Source organism: Macrobrachium nipponense, chromosome 3 (assembly GCF_015104395.2).
Source record: "Macrobrachium nipponense isolate FS-2020 chromosome 3, ASM1510439v2, whole genome shotgun sequence".
NCBI classification, from domain to species: Eukaryota; Metazoa; Arthropoda; class Malacostraca; order Decapoda; family Palaemonidae; genus Macrobrachium; species Macrobrachium nipponense.
In genome coordinates, this window is record NC_087202.1 from 49,037,665 (window position 1) to 49,060,036 (window position 22,372).

At 36.8% G+C, this 22,372-nt stretch overlaps 1 protein-coding gene and 1 long non-coding RNA gene across 5 annotated transcripts in view; one reads left to right on the plus strand and one right to left on the minus strand.

Annotated features, from left to right (window-relative positions):
- Positions 1 to 22,372, plus strand: part of LOC135221750 (uncharacterized) — a 36,285-nt gene that overhangs the window by 7,720 nt on the left and 6,193 nt on the right. For all 3 annotated transcript variants that reach the window (XM_064259556.1, XM_064259557.1, XM_064259558.1), the window contains exons 2-9: positions 9,640 to 10,011; positions 10,625 to 10,872; positions 11,410 to 11,617; positions 15,580 to 15,693; positions 16,751 to 16,857; positions 18,618 to 18,686; positions 19,417 to 19,506; positions 20,329 to 20,528. In XM_064259556.1, coding sequence (XP_064115626.1) covers positions 9,893 to 10,011; positions 10,625 to 10,872; positions 11,410 to 11,617; positions 15,580 to 15,693; positions 16,751 to 16,857; positions 18,618 to 18,686; positions 19,417 to 19,506; positions 20,329 to 20,528 — 1,155 coding nt within the window. In that variant the 5' untranslated portion in view covers positions 9,640 to 9,892. The remainder of the gene's footprint in view (positions 1 to 9,639; positions 10,012 to 10,624; positions 10,873 to 11,409; positions 11,618 to 15,579; positions 15,694 to 16,750; positions 16,858 to 18,617; positions 18,687 to 19,416; positions 19,507 to 20,328; positions 20,529 to 22,372) is intronic.
- Positions 3,002 to 21,813, minus strand: LOC135221752 (uncharacterized). 2 transcript variants are annotated; one of them, XR_010316082.1, is made up of 3 exons: positions 21,307 to 21,813; positions 4,022 to 4,193; positions 3,002 to 3,133 (listed from the first exon to the last, which is right to left on the minus strand). It is a non-coding gene; the product is annotated as an uncharacterized LOC135221752 (long non-coding RNA). The 2 variants fall into 2 exon arrangements; XR_010316081.1 differs by having other exon boundaries at positions 4,053 to 4,193; positions 21,307 to 21,804.

A 22,372-nucleotide genomic window follows, 5' to 3' on the forward strand; every position in this document is an offset into this window, starting at 1 on the left:
GTGCAAGCACACACAAGCATGTACGGTATATATATATATATATATATATATATTATATATATATATATATATATTTATATTTTACATATATATATATATATATATATATAAAATAAATTCTGAATCTTTATTTATGTATGCATATATGTAAGTGCGAACTCAGCCTTGACCCAACGTTTTCTGAGAAATATCATCGATGATTTTGTAAACATACACGGTGAAATAACATAAAAGCACGAACACCTCCCTCCGCCTTTCTCTCTCTCTCTCTCATACACTGCGAACACATTAGTAAACCTCACGATAATAAATTGCTACGAACAACGGATCATTATTAGTGAGCCACTGACGTGTGTGATATTCACGAAAATTGCAGAAAAGAATAGATTATGATAATGGCATACAATAGTAGGTACCTGATTCGCAAATGGATTTAAAATTCAAAAATAACAACTAAATATCGTTCTTGCTTGCCACATTTGATTTAAAGGAAGTCGATAACTCTTCCAAATTCCCAAATAAGATTAAAATTCCCAAGGATCACTGAAGTAAAAAATTAATAAACAAATAAATAAATAGATTGATATGTACAGATTCAAAATGATGACTGAATAAGGCTCTTAGAATGAAAGTAGTCGCTGAAAGAAAAAATGTAGACTAGTTAACGTGAACAAAATTGTGCGCTCGTTAGCATTCGCAATTAAGAAAAATGCTGTTCGTTAAAACACGTCAAGTATAAAAAAAATTAGCATTCGTTAAACTCGGTGTTTAGTTAAATTTATGAATTTCAAAAATCGTTCAAACTCACACAAAAAATATATGAATAAATAAAATAAATAACACCCAATGAAATAATCCTAAAATATCTCGCACATAAGAAGATAACAAAAAATTCCATAAAAAAAGTAACTAAGATTTCATTTTAACACATTATCAAAAGCACGAAAAGAACAGTAAAACTTTTTAGGGGAAACAGAAATAAGAAACATATATATATATATATGATATATATATATATATATATATATATATATATATATATAACTCTATCACGATAGTATATATAAAAATGTTGAGTTCGTGTATAATTCATAAACACTTTATAAAAACTTTCGAAACCTTCCCTGGGTTCATCTTCAGTCCAAATTGATATATAAAAGAAAGATGGCGGTAAGCAACTGATAACTGATGGATATCTACATAAAGGCTGTTAAATCTAAATGATATTATTAAACCTGGTGATGTGTTATGAAGGTGGAAGTATCAATCATTGTTCAATAAACCACTGGGACAAGGCATGATCCGACCTCCAGCTTACTAGGGACGCGTGCAAGATTTTCCACTCACACATAAGTTGTCAACATTATATTTCTAACTTAAAGTAAATTAAAACGTGCTAAAATCTACGGTCAAATGCATCATTGTTTCACCGACGAAAATTAAACTCGAGACAGTAGTATATGCTATTAGAAATAATTTTTCTGTACTGTTTAACATACAGATTATTATTTTTTTTTTTTTCATTTTAATTCTAATGAATAATCCTTTCCTAAAATTCCTGTATCTTTAACTCAACGCGAAACCCTTTCAGACCTTTTCATGCTTTTTCATAGGGCTTTCCTATCCTCCCAACAAGAACAACAAGAACGTTATAAATGTTATAATTGTTATAAATCTTTATGGCATCTGATAACATTTCCTACGAAATTATGAAACTTATATCAACGTCTTTTCAATGATGACAGCAATAAATTTCGCGTAAATTAATTGACAAGAGTCAGGTATAGTAAAAAATTACGGAACTTTTACCCAAAATTTAAAATCATAAATAAATCATTGTTAAGAAAATTTCCCTCACAATAAGAGCATAATAACACCTAATGATTACTATTAATCATTCAAAAGCTCAATATATAATAACAATCATGATCACGCACGAGTAACAATTCATGGAGAATACCCTACTATATATTATCTATAACATCGATCGATACCCTTGTAACATCGACTACGCAGTAACTTAATTCTAGGTTATACGCATATGCGTAACAGGGGAGCAGCGGGAGGGAGTTGGGGTTGGGGGGGGAGGGGTGGCGGCGTGGTTGTTAGGGGAAAAGAAGGAAGGGGCTGTCTGTCTTCGTCCTTAGCGAGAGGTATATAATCAACTAGGCTTGAAGTAAATTACAAACCTAATATGCTTTAAGTCCTGTTTTGCCTGCCCTATTATTAAATTACAATTACAGCTACAGTTACAAGGATGGAAAAAAATATAAAATACAATTATAATTATAATGACTCCCTTTTAATCATTCAAAATTTTAATGACAGTTACAAATACATATATCCTAATTGTTACGCAATTATAATTCGTACACCTATTCCCATGGAAAAAACAAACATAAATGCGGATTGTTGCAAAGAGTTTGGTCTCCTTTTAAAATCAATTTATGCAACAATTGTAATTGCAACTTGTAAAAGCTTTAGTGCAAATACATTTTTAAAATTATAGACCAAAAGAAATTCACGTTAACATGAATAATTCTCATCCTATGATATGCCCAAATAAACTGTATCTTTACTTGGTTTAAAAATATAAGGTTTATAAGAAAATAAAACTTAAATACAATACTCAAACTTATAAAAAAAATTGAAAAATTTAATTGCAATTACAATGACCAATAGATAGAAATAAAGAATGACAGTTAAAAATACCTTAGAACTGTGTAATTAATTACATTTGCATGACTCCAAGCCTGTGCTCAACGCCCCCACACCGGCTGAAATCTAAGGAGTTCGCACTCACATAACAACGGTCGGAGGAGAAGTTAGTTATTAGTAATCCATATCGGGAGGCGCATTCTCCGCCAGTATGGACAAATTGGTTGTAGGTCGCTCGCACATACATTGCAACGCTGACGAAGAGATCGTGGATACACACGTCATTCTAGGGAGTTCCACACATACATAAAAAGTCCTTTCTAAAAAAAATTTTTCGAAATGTTTCTGTGGTGGTTGCTGTCGCGATTTTCGTACCAATCGTTTATTCGGAATTCTTTTTCCTTCCCCTTCTTGGAGTTAGAATATAAAACCCAGGCCAAAGGCCAAGCGCTGGAACCAAAGAGGTCTTTCATCGCTGAAACAGAAAAAACGTCAAGAAGGTATTAGAAGCGTAACAGGAGGAAGACCTAGCAGTTGCACTATATGAAACATTTGTAGAATTACTCTTCTTTTTCTTATTGAAGGACACCATTAACCCTCATTCGTGGACCAAGAGGTCAAATGTGCTGGTTACTCTCATTGAAAGCCTCTAACCTGGACCCAGATATCAAAGACACACGACAAAGTAGACTCCACACTTCGATCGCCTAAGGCAACTTCTGAGATGTAGGTTAATTAAGAAAAAAAAAAGTGGTGGGTGGGGTCACGGAAGGTAATAATGTTGGTTTCTCATTACATGCGTCGAGTCACGTACTCCCAATTTTATTAGGAACAATTACATTGTTCATACTGTTGATTGCCTTGTAAAACCAGATGGTTCATTTGATTTTCGTTAGTAAATTAGTTCCACTCCCGAAACTTTAAAAGCGAATAATAATAATAATAATAATAATAATAATAATAATAATAATAATAATAATAATAATGATAATAATAATAATAATAATAATAATAATAATTATTATTATTATTATTATTATTATTATTATTATTATTATTATTATTATTATTATTATTATCATTATTATTATTTATAAAAACTTCATCATCACATGGGTCACTAAAATAGTGAACAAAAATCCGCATTGATGTGAGAGTAAATTTATTATTATTGTTATTATTAATATTATTAATGGTCGAACAAAACACACTGGTAAAAGAAAAAGCAGACTGGAGAGAAAAGTGCTGTCATGAAATACGGGTAAAAAATATGAGTAAAATAAAAAAAAAATAAAAAAGCAAGAACAGTTCCAGAATAAAATAACTAAAAAGAGCGATTCACGCCCTTGGTTTAATTACAGACCTGTTGTGGCGTAAGGCCTTACTGAACGCACCTTCGTTACATGACAGATTACGTCTCTCTGAGGCGTCGTTCTGACGTGTCCGTTCTTCCTTTCTTGTCGCTGTTGTTGCCTTATTTATTTCGTTCCTGTTCGAGATACTGTTGTTGTTATTCCAGAAGTGGTCATTTATACCTGGAAGATAGACTTATTGAAATACATACATGCCATAAGTACAGACAAGTTGATATGTTAATAATGGAACTGAGTGGAATATAAAATTCAGGCTTACGGCTTAGAGCTGGGGCCTATGAGGTCATTCTTCGCTGAAAGTGAAATTGAGAACAAAGCCATTTTTGAAAGCGTAACAAGAGAAAAACCTCAGAGCAGCTGCACGATGAAACGATTGTTAGGAGAGGGCGGAAAGTAAAAAAGGAAGAAAGATAATAAGAATGGAAGTACAGCAAAAAGAATGAAAGAGGTTTCAGCTAGAGGTGTAAAGGACTCCGCAAAGAACTTTAAGTAATGTTTACAGTCCACCGTTGGTGGTGCACTGACGGCACTATCCCCATACGGCGGATATCATTAGAAAAAGTGCACAGCGGTGGCACTTTAAAGTACGGATTTTAAATGTAGTGACTTCAGTGAAAGCGGACGGACTCTTTTATTGACAAAAAAGTATTGTCTTCGCATGCTCACACGCAAACATGAGTGTACATGTCAGTGTACGTGCGTGCACGTCCTTGAGAACGTACAATTCTGAAGAGTACATGAACACCCTCCTGCGCGCTTTGAAGGTACGAACGGCGGTCTTCTGTTTTGTTTTAACAATTGTGACTTGCAAATTTCCTTGTTCTTAACTGGTCCTCACTTGCCTATGAGACCATTCTGCACTGGAAATATTGTTGACGCAGTTCTTGGGAGAGGGTAGTGGAGAGGAAGATGGAAGAAAGAGATGAACTGAGGTAGAAGGAAAGCGAAGAAAAGGTCGCAGCTAGGGGCTGAAGGGATGCTGCAAAGAACCTTAAGTAACGCCTACAGTGCACCACGTGAGGTACACTTACGTCCCTACACCTCCTCCCACAGCGGGGAAGGCCTCTATTATTCTTGGGTTTAATTTTGAAGTACCATTCCACACTGTCATTCATTCCAGAGTATAAATCTAAAGTGTCATCCTTAAGATTATTCCAGTGCTATTCCAAAGTATAATTCCAGAGTGGCATTATAAAGATTTCTCTAAGAGACATTCTAGAGTATAGTTCCAGAGTGTCATTCTAAGGCATTTTTGAGGGTTATTCTATTGTGCACTTTTCGGAATGTACTTTTTTATTACATGCTTTTATTTAACTTGACTTCTCCGTCTGTCTGTCTGTCTGTCTGTTTGGGTCAAATCTTGCAACTCAATTTTCGACCTGTTCCCTTCGTCTGATGGGACTTGAAATTTTGCATGGCTACTCAATTTCGGTGATAATACAACCTCACAACATGATCAGGAGGTCAGCAGTGACCTCTAGTGACCTTTCTCAGTCAGAATTAGTATGAAACCTTTTGGATTTTTCACTTCTTCGACTCTGTAGAATCTATCTTCTACATAACCTTCCCTCGTCCATCCCCTTTCCCCAGCACACATCAAGTGTTGATTTAGCTGTGTCCTCCCCCTCCCCTACCTCTTCCTCCATCCCTCCCCTCCTTTTTCCCCCCACATCCCCTTCCCATTTTCCTCTCCTCCCCTCCCCCTTCCCTCTCCCATATTCTATCCCCTTCCCTCACCCTCCCCCGTAAATGGATATCAGTTTCATTAACTGCAGTCACAAATCTCTAACAATTTCTGTCAAAATATAAAAGTATAAAATAAAACAATCTCAAATTTTTTTAAAACATTTCTCTATTAAAATCCACTAAAAAGCACAAAATAATTTTTGAGACAGCAAGATTTTCTGACAATTAATCATGTCTACAAAAGTAAAAAACTGGGCCCCAAATATGGAAGGGAATGCCACAAGAAAAAAAACATTTCTTTTCTTGAAGCATTCCTTTCCACGCTTGGGACACAGGCTTCTATTTTTGTAGACATGATTAATTGTCAGAAAATCCTGGTGTGTCTCAAATATTTTTTTTACTTTTTAGTGTATTCTATAACAGAATAATGTTTAAAAACAAAATTTTTATGTTTTTTTATTAAAGATATCGAGCTCGGCCGAATTGACTAAATGAAACTCATTCACTGCCCGAACTTCTGCTATGGAATTTCCTTTTCAAGCGATAAAAACGCAGCCTTTTTTCGGAGAAGAGTTATCAAGGATTCAGGAAACGCCCAAGATATGAAAGACCTTTTAGAAGTGAATGGTTTGGAACGTCTGATCAAACCGGTTAACTTGCGTACTCGTGACCTTCACTCGGATTCTGGGCGAACGCAGTCGCACGTATACTATCTGATTACATTGGTTGACATACTTACCCAGTAGATTTATACTTGACCTGTAATACCGTGCTATTATAACTTTTTCTAGTTAAATTATTAGTCTGCGTACATTCAGCTGGAAGTGCGCTTTCAAGTTGATCATCTGAATCTTTCAAGCTAACTCTTCTTACAAGGCACCTTCATCATCCAAGAATGAGGTGGGGACCATTTGCACCAGTCTTGTCAGGAATCAAACGTGATTCCGTCAGTTTTGCCTATCTCGGTACCCTCAGAATGAAAAACAAATCATCTTTTGTCTGTGGCCCATATATGGACATTAGGTTACCCCCTCCCCTAACTGCAGAAACGCTAAAAGTAAGTTGTTTGGAGAATGTAACCTATCATTCAAAGGACGTAAGACTTCATGCATGAAAGTGAAAAACAAATAATAAAAAAAAGACTACCGAATAAAAAAGAGAAAAATAAAGTGAACGAGAAACGGAAGGCCTAACCTTGGCAGAGGAGACAGACCCGTCCCTTCGCCTTGAACGAGAGAAAAGCAGAGGACTCGGACCTCTTTTGAGCGTCCCAAGGAGGACGAAGAAAGCAACAGGTCTGATGAAAGGGAGCAGATATAGGGTGTCTTCATTATTAAAGCGTCCGGACTCTCTGACTGCTCTCGCTGGCAACCACTTCCCACCGATCGATGCCGACAAACTAACGAACTCGCAGCTGTGACTGCGTTGCAGTTGTTCTCGTTGACAAAATAAAGAAAAAATCAAATATATCACACTGATTTGTCACGCAACGAGCACTTTTTCTTTTCACGGACGCTTCTGAACTGCAACATACATCTCCTGCCTGGTCAAAGCCTGCTTGATTGATTGACTGATTGATTTTTGAGTTATCTGGCATCGTGAGGAAGGGGAAGAAAACATGAAACGAAAGAAGCTCGTTCCCGAGGGAAGACAAAGCCCTGGTGCTTGAAGAAGAATGGGTTGAATATAGAATTGAGGCCAAAGGCCAAGCACTGGGACCTATGAGGTGATTCAGAGCTGAAATGGAATCGACAGTAAAAATTTTTGAAAGGTGTAACAGGAGGAAAACCTCAAAGCAACTGCACTATGAATCAAGGATTAGGAGAGGGTGGGAAGTAAGATGAAGACAGAGAATATGAACGGAGGTACAGTAAAAGGAACGAAAGTGTTTGCAGCTAGGGGCCGAAGGCACACTGCAAAGAACTTTAAGTAATGCCTACAGTGCACCGCATGAGGTCAACTGACGGCACTAACCCCCTACAGGGTTGAAGAGGAAAGATCGCTTTAGTTACAGAAAACGCAAATACAAAGAAAATTGCACTTATGAGAATTAGGTAAAATGAAAATATTACGTGGCTTAGAACCGATCTTTTATTGGGCATCCTTAGAAAAATGTAAAAAATAAATAAATAAATAAATAAACATTAATGTTTAACGACAGACATCCGTAGCAGAGCAAAGGCATTAATGATTAATATTTATAGAGTGTATCTTGATCTCAACTCCCCTCATATAGTATATATATATATATATATATATATATATATATATATAATATATATATATATATATGTATGTATATATATATATATATATATATATATATATATATATATATATATATCTGCATTTGTGGGTATGCCTTTGCGCTGGAACGTGTGTATATGTATGTATGCATGTATGCGATAAAAAGAAGAGAATAAATTGCCGCCTGCGTGTGGGAGTTCTTGTCTCAGACGCCAAATTAGTCGTCCAACGCAGCACATGAATATTGTAAAAAGCCAATTCAGTTCCTCGCGTGACATTCGTGTCCCATTATCTGTTCTCGAGCAGACACAGCAACGATGTCCTGCCATTTTTATAAGAGAATCAAAAGTGCAATCATGCTTAGATATTCTCGTGCGTCATTATTTTCATATCGTTTATGACTGCTATCTGGGGAGGTCTAGAATACGTTACACCCAGGTCTTTGTGATGAACTGGAGGTTGGATTCAACATATTACTATTGAAACTGGAACCGGATTATAAAATTTCCATCAAAGGTCAATCGCTGGGACCTATGAGGTCATTCAGCGTTGGAAATAATGTTGTAACAGTTGTTGAGAGGATGGAAAGTAGAATGGAAGGAGAGAGTACGAACGGAGGTACAGTAAAAGGAATGAAAGGGGTTGCAGCTAGGGACGGAATGGGCGCTGCAAAGAACCTTAGGTCAAGCCTGCAGTGCACTGCATGAGGTGTCATGATGTCACTAACACCCCACGGGATTATTTTCATATCTTTTATGAGCAAAGGTCCCTTTTCATTAAAACCTACTCTCTGGGAAGACTCTAGAGTACATAACTCTAGAGCCTTTGTCGTGAAATTGGTCTTGGAGTAAATATACCATTACTGGATCGAGGTACTGTACCATCTGTTCATAGTTCCTCATTGGATGAGTGGTTTTCGCGCTCGGCTACCAATCCGGTGGTGCTAAGTTCGATTCTGGGCTCGGCCAACGCGGAATCAGAGGAATTTATTTCTGGCGATAGAAATTCATTTCTCGATATAATGTTGTTCGGATCCCACAATAAGCTGTAGGTCCCGTTACTAGGTGACCAATTGGTTCCTAGCCACGTAAAAATGTCTAATCCTTCGGGCCAGCCTTAGGAGGGCTGTTAATCAGCTCAGTGGTCTGGTTAAACTAAGATATACTTTATTTTAATCACCTGTTCATTTGCTTTTTACCTAACACGCATTCAGTGCTGTCTAAAGCCAAGTTATAAACATTAACTTCTGTAACCCTCTGTCTCATAAGAGGCGACTATATGGTTCAAGCTTCTTTCTCCCTTAATTTTTTTTATATCTCTTATCTTCATCTGGCTGAATTGATAGAGCTGCAATACTCTCTTTCTCAGCCGACTTAACTTTTCATATGTCTCAGATCCGTCCGTTCTTAACCTCATGATCACGTAACAAAAAAAAAAACAGATCAGGTCAACTTTTCTTTCGGGGAGATAAAATAACCCCTTACCCATTATACTTGCATGAAGTAAATTTTTTTTTTTTAAATAAATGATTACCAAGTCAATTATTTCTGTTACTCTAGATCATATTTCCCTCTTATCAGAAAGATGTCTTATTTTGTAGTTGATCTCGGGTAACTCTTCGCTTGTTACCTCAGTGATATAATGCCAGCGCTAATTTTGTTCTGTGTCCCTTTAGGTAAAACCCGTTGATATAAAGATGAATGGTTGGCTAAGGCTTTGAGAGAGAGGACTTTCCTTTGGAGTCCATTACCGGAAGGGCGCCAAGAAGAACAACAAAAGACTTCCTACGCACTTTTAGATAATGGGCCCAGCAGCTGAGTATCTGAATCCTGTGCAATAGGGATCGAGTCTGGTGTAGAACCGACTGATGTGAGAGGATAAAGAGGCTCGAACCCCATATTGGAAGAACGATACATGGATGACTGTGCATGACTTGCACAGTCCTGGCCTCCGCAGTGCCGGTGGATCATCCACGTTCGTCAGCCAGGAAATTAAGCTCGAGTCAGGCATCGGCGTCTAGGCCTGGAACTCCCATCGTCACACCAAGGTGAGGCATGAAATGCATTCCGACTCAACAAGGGATCATTCACAAACACACACACACATACTTATGTATATTATATGCAACCATTACGCTACAAATGTTGTTTAACTCAGATCGCGCTACTTCAGGAATAACACCGAAGAAGAATTAAAAGTGATTCCCCTTCGGTGACATTCCCGAAGTATCGCGAATTGGATATGAAACGACTTTTGTAGCTTAAAATTTATGTATAAAATTTCGCTGTGATGTGATAAAAATGTCTATTCTGTACACATATTATACATATACGTGTATATATATATTATATAATTATAATATATATATATATATATATATATATATATATATTATATATTACATAAATAACGTGTGTGATCAATGAAAAGACGTTTTTATATCAAGTACACAATCAAATTTTAGGGTAAAGTCCAAAGCCAACAGATAGAAATGCTATAAATGTATATCTTAGTCGCTCGTAGGAAATGATACCTAGACATACACAATATAATTTTTCTCTTTCTTTCTGTCCGAGCTGTCTGAAAAAAAAATGAACTATCATTTCCTCAAGTTGAATATGTGATGAGAATCTGTTATCATCCTTTATATTCCTCTGAAGGACAAACACCCCGTCTGCGTCCAGGCCTCCTTCGCGCTCGGTCAGTCGGCTCACGACCTTTGGCACTCTCCCGGCGGAGCAGCAGCTCGAGGAGGTGGGAGAGGAAGAAGAAGAAGAGTGCCAAGAGAACAGGAATAAGCAACCACAACAACAACAGCAGCATCACCACCGTCACCATCCCAGGCTCGCCAGGAGCATCAGCCAGGAGTGTGCGGAGGAGATAGAATCCAGCGAGGAACTACTGTCAGGTGAGTTCATGCTGTATTAAGCATGAACACTGGGTTAAGGGCCTCATAACGCGAAATCTCGATAACAACAACACTACTAATAATAACAATAATAATATGTTCTGTTACTAATTATACTTTTTGTTTTATTAAAGGCTGATATCCGCTAAGAGCTGGCCGATGTACTTCATACTCTGGATAAGGGGAAAAGCAATACATGCTAACCTGAAACTCTACTAGGTTTTATCACGCCATGTTTAACTTCTGCCTGTGTGTACCAGAATAAAAGTGACTACATTCAGAACTATTGCCTTTCTCCTAATCTAGATTATGTAATACGGCCAGCTCTTAGCAGATATCGGCCTTGAAGAAAAGAGAATAGTATGAAGAACTGAAAAAAAATCTTGTATAAAACCAGTTCTACTGATGCAGCCCCTCTTTTTACACAACATGCTTCAAAGAGGGTCACCTCCTTTCAAATACTAATGATAATAACAAAAAAGGTTCAGCCAAGCAAGGGCGCCCTTTCAAACAAGACATCTTCTTCCCATTGTTCAGGGGCTTCACTTTCTAGCATCAGCGAAAGCGACACCTTCCCGCCGTCGTCCGCGCCTCAAACACCTCCCACGGGAAATCCGAATTCAGAGGACGGAGAGAGATTTGGCCTCAGCGGGACCTGCGGCAGAGCATCTTGTGTCCGTGGCTTTAAGTCCTTGTCCAGGGCCGTAACAACTGCTTCGGCATCCTATAGGGCCCGACACTCAAAGTATGTCGAAAGACACTGACATTCAATTTTTTCTTCCTGATTCATTTTTAAAAGTGCTTTTGGTCTGGGCTAGATAAAGACATTAGGTTGCACGTCTCGACGGTCTCTGCATGGCAAGTTGGCACTATTATTAGTTTATACCTCTCCCGAAAATTTGAATTCGTTAAAGAGCAGATAGAACTACCAATATCTGCAGTATAGTAAAAGGCTGTTTCAAAAGTCTATGTCACATTCTAAGGACTCTTGTATCATGAACTACAAATGGTAGCATGATTGACTGGTACTATTTAAAAGCTAAAAGTCTCAAGTTTTCTTCCGTTCATTTAATTTAATGAATTAGATCTAACTTAATAATGTCATTCAGTTAACAAAATAAGCCACATTTCTTCCTAGAACACGCTAAAACGGAATCATAGCCATGTGCGCAACGCAAATTCCGTATGTTTACCAAGCAGGCACAAGACAGTCGTTCCATTCTGAATTAGCGTGGAATATTGTAGGAGGAGAGGTGAGTGTGCCCGGCAAAGAGAACAGGACGCCCCTCAACTTCAGCCGGCTTGCCGAACTTGTTCAACGGTATCATTTGAAGTTGAGGGGCGCCCTGTTCTCTTGGCCGGGCACGGTCACCCCTCCAACGTATGCCAATTCAAAATGGAGCGTCTGTCCGGTGCCTTGTTGGTAAACTTCCTTCGAAATTTGCATTGAACACGTGACCATTATTCAATTTCAACGTATTCTAAGGAAGCAAAATGATCTCTTGTTTAGTGAATGACATTACTGGATCTGAAAAGAGTCAAAACATTAGATAAAGCCTAATCAATTAAATTAAAATTAAACAAACAGAAGAATACTTGAGACTTATAGCTTTTAATTGGTACCAGTCCAATTATGTTTCCATTTGTAGTTCATGATACAAGTTCCTAGAATGTGGCATGAGACTTTTGAAATACCCTGTATTTTCTTCATTCTTTTTTCCTTTTTGGCTTAACATTCGCGAGCATTTAGGCCCATCAGTGTCGCCGGTTTTCTAGCATGTAGCTTACAGAGGTCCATGCACCAAATAATAATCAAACCGCGAACGTATGTAAAGGGATGAGTCTAGAAGCACAGGTAAAAAAGGAAAACTCAGGACCCACCTGGGTAAACGAGTGTAAATAAGATACATTGGTAGTCAGTTACGGCACTGAACCACCGAACCAGAGCGGGATATTCAGCTCTGGTATTGATCTGCTGAGGAAACGTTCTTTCAGAGAACCTCGTGTTTCATGTATTTCATATCCAAAATCAATTTAACGTTGGTTGAAAGATTCTCGACGGCCTTGGGTTACGTATCGTGGGAGAAGGACAGTTTTTCTTTTTTATCCGTAATGACATTTAGATTCTATTTCGGGTTACTAAGCAAATGACATCAGAATAGCCTTCGTTAGGAATGCATTACTCGATATTTGTAAAGCCGAGAGATGAGTATTTGATTTTCTCGTTGCAATCCCACGATAAGTATCGTGACGTCACATATATTTTTTCTCCGAACGAATCACCTCCTGACGGGAATCTATTCAGTGTAAGTGCGTGGACATTTGCCTGTCCCTTGGGGTTGAAGAATCTTCCGTTATTTTGTCTTCAGATATAGAAATTCGTATGGAACTGGATTATGAAATTACGGCCAAAGGCCAAGCGTTGGGCCCCATAAGGTCATTCACCGATAAAAGGGAAAGTGAGAGTAAAAGATTTTAAAGGCATAACAGGAGGAAAGTCCCGCAGTTGCACGTTGAAAAAATATTAGGAGAAAGTGGAAAGTAAGATGGAAGAAAGGAGAAAGAGAATATGAACGGAGGTACAGTAAGAGGAATGAAAGGGTTGCAGCCAGGAGCCAAAACGACGCTACAAAGAATCTAAAGTAATGCCTAAAGTGTACCGTGTGAGGTACACTGACGATAGTATCCCCCTTTGAAGAGCAATTCTTATGTAACGCCCTGAAAAGAACGTAGAATTATCCCCCCAATATTCGACTTCCGGTTCGTGGTGATTCTAAGCCTCCCTAGAAATTTTGAGAAGCGAGGATACAACTGTTCCTATGTATATCAATGAGGAGGTGTATGGTGTATGGTATCTCTTACGCAATTAAAGAAAGCTAGAGGCAGGCCTGCTGTTGTGATGGTTGTCAGGAAAGTGGTAGGTTATTTGGATCAAATTGTTTAAGTAACTTTCTGTTAGCTATGCTTTTCTTTAATTTTATATTGTGGCCGCATAGCTCTGAAGAAGTCGACATAGTAAATGAATATTCTTTTGTCATGCTAACCATAAATGTATACGCGTCAAAATAATAATAATAATAATAATAATAATAATAATAATAATAATAATAATAATAATAGACCAGAAAACTAGGAAACACATGACAATACACAAAGCACTACACCTAAGACCAAATACAGACAGACTACACATAACACGAAAGGAAGAAGAGAGAGAACTACTAAGCATAGAGGACAGCGTCAACATCGAGAGCGAGGGGCTCAGGAGTGCATGGGGAGAAGGACTAATAAAAGTAGACGAAGACCCAGAAATATACAGACAGGAGAATCACAAACCGAACGGAGGGATGGAACAGCAAACCAGTACACGGACAGTGTATAAGACAGTCTAAAGAACTGGCCAGCGATGAAACATGGCAATGGCTACAGAGGGAAACTCAAGAAATGCTAACAGCGGCACAAGATCAGGCCCTAAGAAACATATATTCGGAAAAAGATAAACGTGAATAAAATATCACCCATATGGAGGAAGTGCAATATGGAAAACGATACCATAAACCACATAGCAAGCGAATGTTCGGCACTTGCACAGAACCAGTACAAAATGAGGCATGATTCAGTAGCAAAAGCCCTCAACTAGAGCCTGTGCAAGACAAACCAAGACCTGAAAATAGAAATAAGAAGGGTATGGGATATGCCAGTGGAAATTGTACCCATAATCATAGAGACACTAGGCACGATCCCTGTAAAGGAACCTGGAAAAACTAGATGCTAAAGTAGCTACAGGATTCCTGCAGAAGAGTGTGCTACTAGAAACAGCGCACGTAGTAAGAAAAGTGATGGACTCCAACCTAAGGAGGCAGGATGCAACCCGGAACCCCACACTATAAAAACCACCTAGTCGAAAAGGATAACTGAATTAGAAAAAAAAATTTGATAATAATATACTGCTTACTTCTATGATTTTACAGTAAAGTATCCTATGGCCCCTTATACGTAATTTTATTTCTCAATATGAACCTCCTGTTCTAATATATTACGGTGAAGAAGAGGAAGTAGGTAAATGAATTCCAGGTAATGCAAAAGGTTGCGTGTCTCATAATTCATCACAGAATGTAGCGTGACACGAGAGACCTATGGAATCATTTCAATATGAGTAATGAGATTGTTGTTAGCGTAAGGTATCGTTAAGATGAATATTAGCTTACTATTATTATTAGAATCAGATATGTACCTTATTGTTATTATTAATTGGCCAATCTATTTATTGATATTTAACGAAAAAATGAAAATTTTAAGAAAGACATTCATGTAATTTATTATATCTCTATACTATCGATTTCGGTTTCTGCTCGGCATACGTTAGATCAATATAAGGCCCTAGTTCTTTACTCTCTACACTGAATCGCTCTCTCTCTCTCCGGGCTGATTTCCCGTTGGAGCCTTCGTGTATTTATGGACTATTGACTCTGTCCATAAGAGGTTTCAGCCGGAGATCTCAAGAAAGAAAGAAAGAAAGAAGAAATGAAGGGGCAGGTCTCCTCAAATACAACCGTTTTTATTTTGGTACAGAACAGTCTTCCTTTTGTGTCACCTCTGACACTGTTCACTTTGCATGTTTACTATAACTGTCTCCTTAGGCATACGCACTACAACTGTTTCCATTGCATAGTTACTGAAACCATGCAACCTGTATTCATTGCACAGGTACTGCAACTGCTCCTCCAGTCATCTGCTGAACGAGGTCGCAATGGTGGACGCCCAGGTCATCTACGCTTCGAGTCATGACCCCAATTTTCCTCCGGCTGCTGTCATGGACGGGTAAGTTGGATATTAGGTTCTTTATCAGTCTCAAAGTTACGTCTCGACTGACTGATTCATGGTTATGATATTTAAACCAAGCGTAAAGAATTGTTCAAATAATGCTCTGTATTGAAATGTTCTTGATCAAAAACTTATTTTCAAATAATCCATAGGTATATACTTATCAACGCTTTAGAATGGCACACACGAATTTGAAGAAGGTAAAAATAAAATGCGGATGATGCTAAACAGATAAAAAGAAAAGCCGTGATAAGATGACCAGCTTCTTCAACCCTTATTTATCCTGAAAAATAGGATAGTTTGGGGAAGTTTGCAGCACTCGCACGATCGATCACTTTCTGAGACACGTTTAATAATGCGAATTGACTAGAAAACAACGCGGGACAATGAAAATGATCTTATAGACAACGATATCGTGTATAGAAAATTTATATTGTTAATTTCCCATTACGGGGTTGGATCTGGTAACAGTCCCACCTTTTTTAAATATACACCAGTTACAACTTGCTTTTGACTCTACGTTTTTAGCATGTTTCTCGTACCGCACGATTATTCCATTAACGTACTGGAAGAAGTGCGTTCAATCGCGCTGATGTCGCTAAGAAATGTACAATAGTACGTTGTCATATCCAACTTTTAAGCAGAATTTTATTGTTGTCTAAGAAGGAGATCCTCTGTTAAACATGGTTCATTAAGAATGATATTAAGACATTATATTATTAATATTAGGAAGGAGGCCTTCTCTGAGGGCAGTTGCATTGAACATTATAGCTGTTTCAACGGCATTTAATTTATATAGAATCTTCTCAGTTCTTCTTATCAATTTTTTCTCAACAGCAAGGAGCTGGTGTATCAGGTTTCCTAGAGATTTCAGTTGTCTTAGGTTTATTCCCTCTGACGTGTCGACAGCGCACAGGCAGTCATCTATGAGAGTATACAAAAAAGTGAATTAAGATATTGTTTTACATGTATTTATATCAGGCAGATTCTATATAAATTAAATTCCGTTGAAACAGCTATAATATTATTAATATTACTATTATTATTATCACAGCCGCAGAGACACCTTTTGGGTGTCAAATGGACTCTATCCACAGTTCCTGGTCGTGTCACTGCCAGGCCTCACCTCCATCGACAACGTGAACATCATCGCTTATAATGGTAAGACTCTGTCACTGTGTCTATGCGTTTGTCTCGATCCATAATTTTCCTATGGTGCTAAATTTTAACAATATCATTTTCATGAGATGGTCTCCAGGAATAATAGAAATAATGCTTTTCCTAAATCACGATCCAAATTTTTCTGGCTTTGTAAGACTTTAATATCATCCAACCATTTATATAATTTAATCAAAAATATTTAAAATATGTTTAAAATAAAGCTCCAAATAAAAAAGGAATAAATAATTAATTTTCGAAAATTTCACAAGACGAAAAAAAAATATTGCCAGCCAGAAAGGCTTTCAGATAAAAAAATTATATATATATATATTATATATAATTATATATATATATATATATATATATATATATATATATATATAATATATATATATATATACATATATACACACACATATATATATATGAGGTTTTAGTCTTCCTTTTTCACGATGGTAGCTATATGAGGTTGTAGCCCACAGGGGAAAAGAAAAGCTGAACTTCCTTTTAGCTCAACAGTTTCGGCCTCCACTGGCCCTTATCGAGAGCTGTTTATTAACTGGCGCACAAAGTTTATAGTACATTCGAAGTAAAATATAAGAAACAGAAAAATTAAAATAAGCAGTTAAATAAAAATTGGTCATTGAAGTACAAGAAAGTCAGTTACGTAACAACCTATTTAAAATGATTTACATCCAGTTCGAAGGTTTCAAAACAAAAATATCTGTTAAAACATATCCGTACCATTGCCATAAAAAACGGATACAATAATGAAGACGTTCAAGAATGTTTTAGATTATCTCGTAAATCTTTTTATTCTAATGCTAAACCAACTAGAGAAACCCAACGTAATTTGGTCTTACCCTATAACCCTTCCTTTGAAAACATTGAGGTGCGAAAAAGTCAGTACAAATATAGTATCAGGAGAAATGATAGTAGCAATGCAATCATGTAATGAGGCCATTTTGTGGAATTGTTCCCGAGTGCTGCTGAAACGGAATAATTATGTTGAGAGATGTCTACTTGAAAGTGCTGCATGCCAATATTGCCATAAGTGATTGCAGCAATTTTAATAATCATTCAGGGGTATTTAAGACAGATCCGTTTTTCTTACATATAGTTAAAGGACAGTACAAACTAAACAAAGACTTCTTTTCACTGTAAACGTGTTTGAAACGTTGTTCTACGTTGTGAAACCATTGAATGGTTATAAATCATTTAAAAAAGAGGATTGTTTCAATATATATAAACTAAGCAATGTTGTCCTTTCGCTAAGATCATATTTCAATTGTTAGATGAACAGTTTTAACAGATATTTTTGTTTTGAAACCTTCGAACTGGATGTAAAACAGTTTAAATAGGTTGTTGCAGTAACTGACTTTCCTGTACTTCATGACCAATTTTTATCTAACTGCTTATTTTTATTTTTCTGTTTCTTATATTTTACTTTGAATGTACTATAAACTTTGTGCGCTAGTTAATAAACAGCTCTCGATAAGGGTCAGTGGAGGACGAAACTGTTGAGCTAAAAGGAATTTGAGTCTTTCTTTTCCCCTGTGGACATCAACCTCATGTATATGCATTATATTAATATATATATATATAATATATATAATTACTATTATATAATATATGGATGTATGTATGTATGATATAATCCTATATATATATATATAATATATATATATTATATATTATATATATTGCATACAAATCCTGCGCCCCGAATTGATCACGATTTCTCTTCCCTCTTGGCCCAGTTCGCAAAATCTCGGTGGCCCGAAGCATCAAGAAACAGCCGACGGACTTCGAGGAGATTGCGCAAGAAGGTAAAAGGCTCTTTAGTATCAACCTAATCGAGGGTTGGTACTTAAAGGTCACTCTAAGAATGGGCATGTTTATATATAATGTATGTATGCATATAAATATACTGTACAATATACATATTTAATATATTATATATATATATATGTATATATTTATAAATACAACATAAGGTATGTATATATACTATATACACTTACTAAATATATTTATATGGATGTATATGTATATATATTTATAATACATATTTAGGTATGTATATATACTATATACAACTTACATAAATATATTTTTATGGATATATATATTAGATATATATATATATATATATATATATATATATATATATATATGAACTACTTGTCATTTTCAACAGATATAAATTCATCTTTAATAAGTAGCTATAGCGACCTTCAGGTTTCGTCACAATTTTAAAATACACTTCATTATTACAAGGTTTGAATCCGACGGGAACCGAGAGAAGTCCTCCCTTTCGTGGTGGGATTCGAACCCACAAAAGATAGAGCAAAGTCTTCATGACTGAAAAATGCCACAGCGAGAGCTTCCTCGTTTATTTCCAACTCAGATTCAAGGTTTACAAGAAGTGTGAGGCAAACGAGAAGATGAAGAGGACATTTTATATATATATACGTCACTGTTTATCTAATTGTCCTAATCGTCAACTTCTTTTTTTTATTTGCATTTTTGTTTAATTAATTTTCCACTCCTTTTCAGAGCTGCACCATGAGGAAGGCAAGCTGCAAGAAACGCCTATCTTATCTCAGAACGTCAGCGCTATTTTCCTCAGGATCACCATTGAGGAAGGCAAGCAACAAAGATCTCTTTAGTTTTACTGTCATTTCTTTGAGTGTTAGGTTTCACGGCTGGACCCCTGTTATATCTGTTAGGATAATATTTCTTTTTATCTTTTTCTCGCCACAAAGTAAGAGTTTTGGCATGGTTGTATGCAAATCAGATAAGAGTCGACCAGTCAAATTGGCGGATATTTCAACTGCTCTGCTTCCGATGCCCCCGAATTCAGTGGAATGACTGTACCGTGATCTAATACATTCCTAACTCAGCATCGAGTTGAAACAAATTATAATCTTTAATAAATTACGTGGGAAATTAAAAGGCGACAAAGAATGAGTTCTGAAGGCTTGGCCTCCCGCGTTATCGCCATTGCCAAACGGCAATATAGATTGTTTCAACTATTCTTACCGTTAACTTGTCAAGCAAACTTTTTTGCTCTTCTGCTCCCAAGTTTTTTTCATTATTATTATCACACGTATGTATGTGTGTGTGTGTGTGTGTGTGTGTGTGTGATATTTGATGCCCTCTTATACTGCACGTCTTTAGTCTGTTCCTATAAAACAGCTTATACCAATCTCTCACCCTAAACTGAATGTCTCTACCTAATAAAAATAATACTGACGCTGAAAGGGAGGTGATCCGAGTGGCTATGGAATTGAAGGAACAAAGAACCCCAGATACCCATTATACTTACTAATAAAACGTTTTAATTAGAAGAGGCGAAAACAAACCCCAATGTAAGAGATTTAGTACTATCATATCTGTTAGCAATATTATTCTCTTATTTCTTGTATTTGCCCTAACTTCCATTTTTTCTCTCTCTCACTCAAAAAGCCTACGACCACTTCTGCGCCGTGCACAGACTGAGCGTCACAGGAACGGTCAGTAACCCAAACCCCAGCAGCGCCAGCCTCCCTCCATCCAAACCGAAGGTGAACACAGAAGCGCCAAGCGTCGTTCCTCCTCCCAAGAAAGACTCCACTATGGCGATCAAGCAGGTTCCCACTTACCAGAGGCCACATGAAATCGAGCAGGTTTGGTGTTTCAATCGTCACGTGCTCTTATAAGTAAGCAAATATCGTTTAAATGGAAAAAAAGGAAGAATAATGTTTGCACAGTCGCACATCGTGCAATGACCTTCACTTGCATGCGTGTTGAAACTCCCGATACAAGCAGACCTATTTAGGCTCCTTGCTCAAAAAAATCAAATTTTAAAAATTGTGTCCGAATCATAGACAATAACATGAAGCCGACCTCCTATCGGTCATCTGAAACTCACTGTCGTCAACACACGGTATTATACTATAGTTACGAAACACTGAGGCAACACATTATATTATAATGATAATTATCATTATTATAAAGATGTGATATTCTATTAAACCAAGATTTGTTGCACAAAAAATACAACTATTCATACTTTAAGTCGCACAATAGAAGCTGCTGCCCACCGTTTGTTTACGTTGTCCAGAAACTCTCACCAAGCGCTACGTTTCGGAATTTCGTCGAAAAAACCTGTTAGATACCACGCAGTTTATTAAATAACTCTACTGCTACCTTTGCATGTTTAAAACTGAAGAGCTGATGGCACAGGCAGTATCCTACAGGCCTACCCACTGCAAAGCTTCATAATGACTGACAAAATACCGTTATTTTCATGTAACAAGATTTGATGCAACCAGTAACCTATAGGCTTAATTACTACTTTGGACTTTTAACGAGCAAGATTTTTTTTATTTTACTTCGGATTATGTTGCTTATGTAAGATCACTGATGCTCTGAATTCAAAATTGAAGTCGATATTATACTTACACGCCACAGTAATATGCTGGACATAGATGGCATGTAAACCAGGAAGCTTGTCTCCGGCTGCTAACAAGACTTGCGCAGAATTATGGGTAAATGGAGTTCGTTGCGGTTTGCTTAAGTCCGCCACTAACGTTCAGTTATGCCTGCGCAATTTTAACTGCACAGTTGGACTGTGCAATTATAACTGAACGTTAGTGTGGACAACCTGCACAGTTTTTCTGGCCTGTGCAGGCGGCGTGGGTAAATACCTCATCTCAATCCATGAACCTCACCTCAGTTCAAACGGCTGCGCAAGCGCATTGCAACTTTAATATGGTGGAAGCAACTTTTTTTGGCTCAGTTCGGTGTCTGTCCGCGGACAGACAACATCTACTAATAAAAAATACTGAGCTGAGTTTCATTGAACTGACAAGTGTGTATACCTAAATTGAGGATATATTGGATTCACTTGTTTTTAATAATTGATACGGAAGTCATTATAATATATATTTATAATATTGCCATTTTCCAATGGAAAAATAAGTCTATAATGAAGGCTGAAAGTGAGAGCATCATTCTTGAATGTCTTGTAGATTTCATTGAAATCTATATGAATGAGTCTTTGCTTTGGCAAGTAAAATCCAAAGGCTATCGTAACAGAATGAGCCTATGCATGTTTATTCGTGGTTATAAACCATACATTCAAGACAGTTTTTCAATGAGAATAAATATTTATTATGACAAAATAATGTAAAAGAAAAATAGGCTACCATGTCTATAATTCGTTTTTAAAATGCGAACAAAATAATATTCCACTTTCTGACCAAAAAAAAATATATATATTGGAATATGTATGCTTTTGTTCATTGCTTACATCTCACGAAAGTTCGCTTGGAAATGAAATTAGACTAACCAACTCTAACGAAGCACAGGAAGACATTAGTAAACTAAGGAATTTCATTCATTGTAACACGTCATAAGAAAGTCAATCTTTAAACGACAACAAATCAGTATTAACCCTTTTAATGAAATAAAAAAATATTAGTCCTATATATGTCAACTTTGAAACGAAAGCAAGTCAATTACAGCT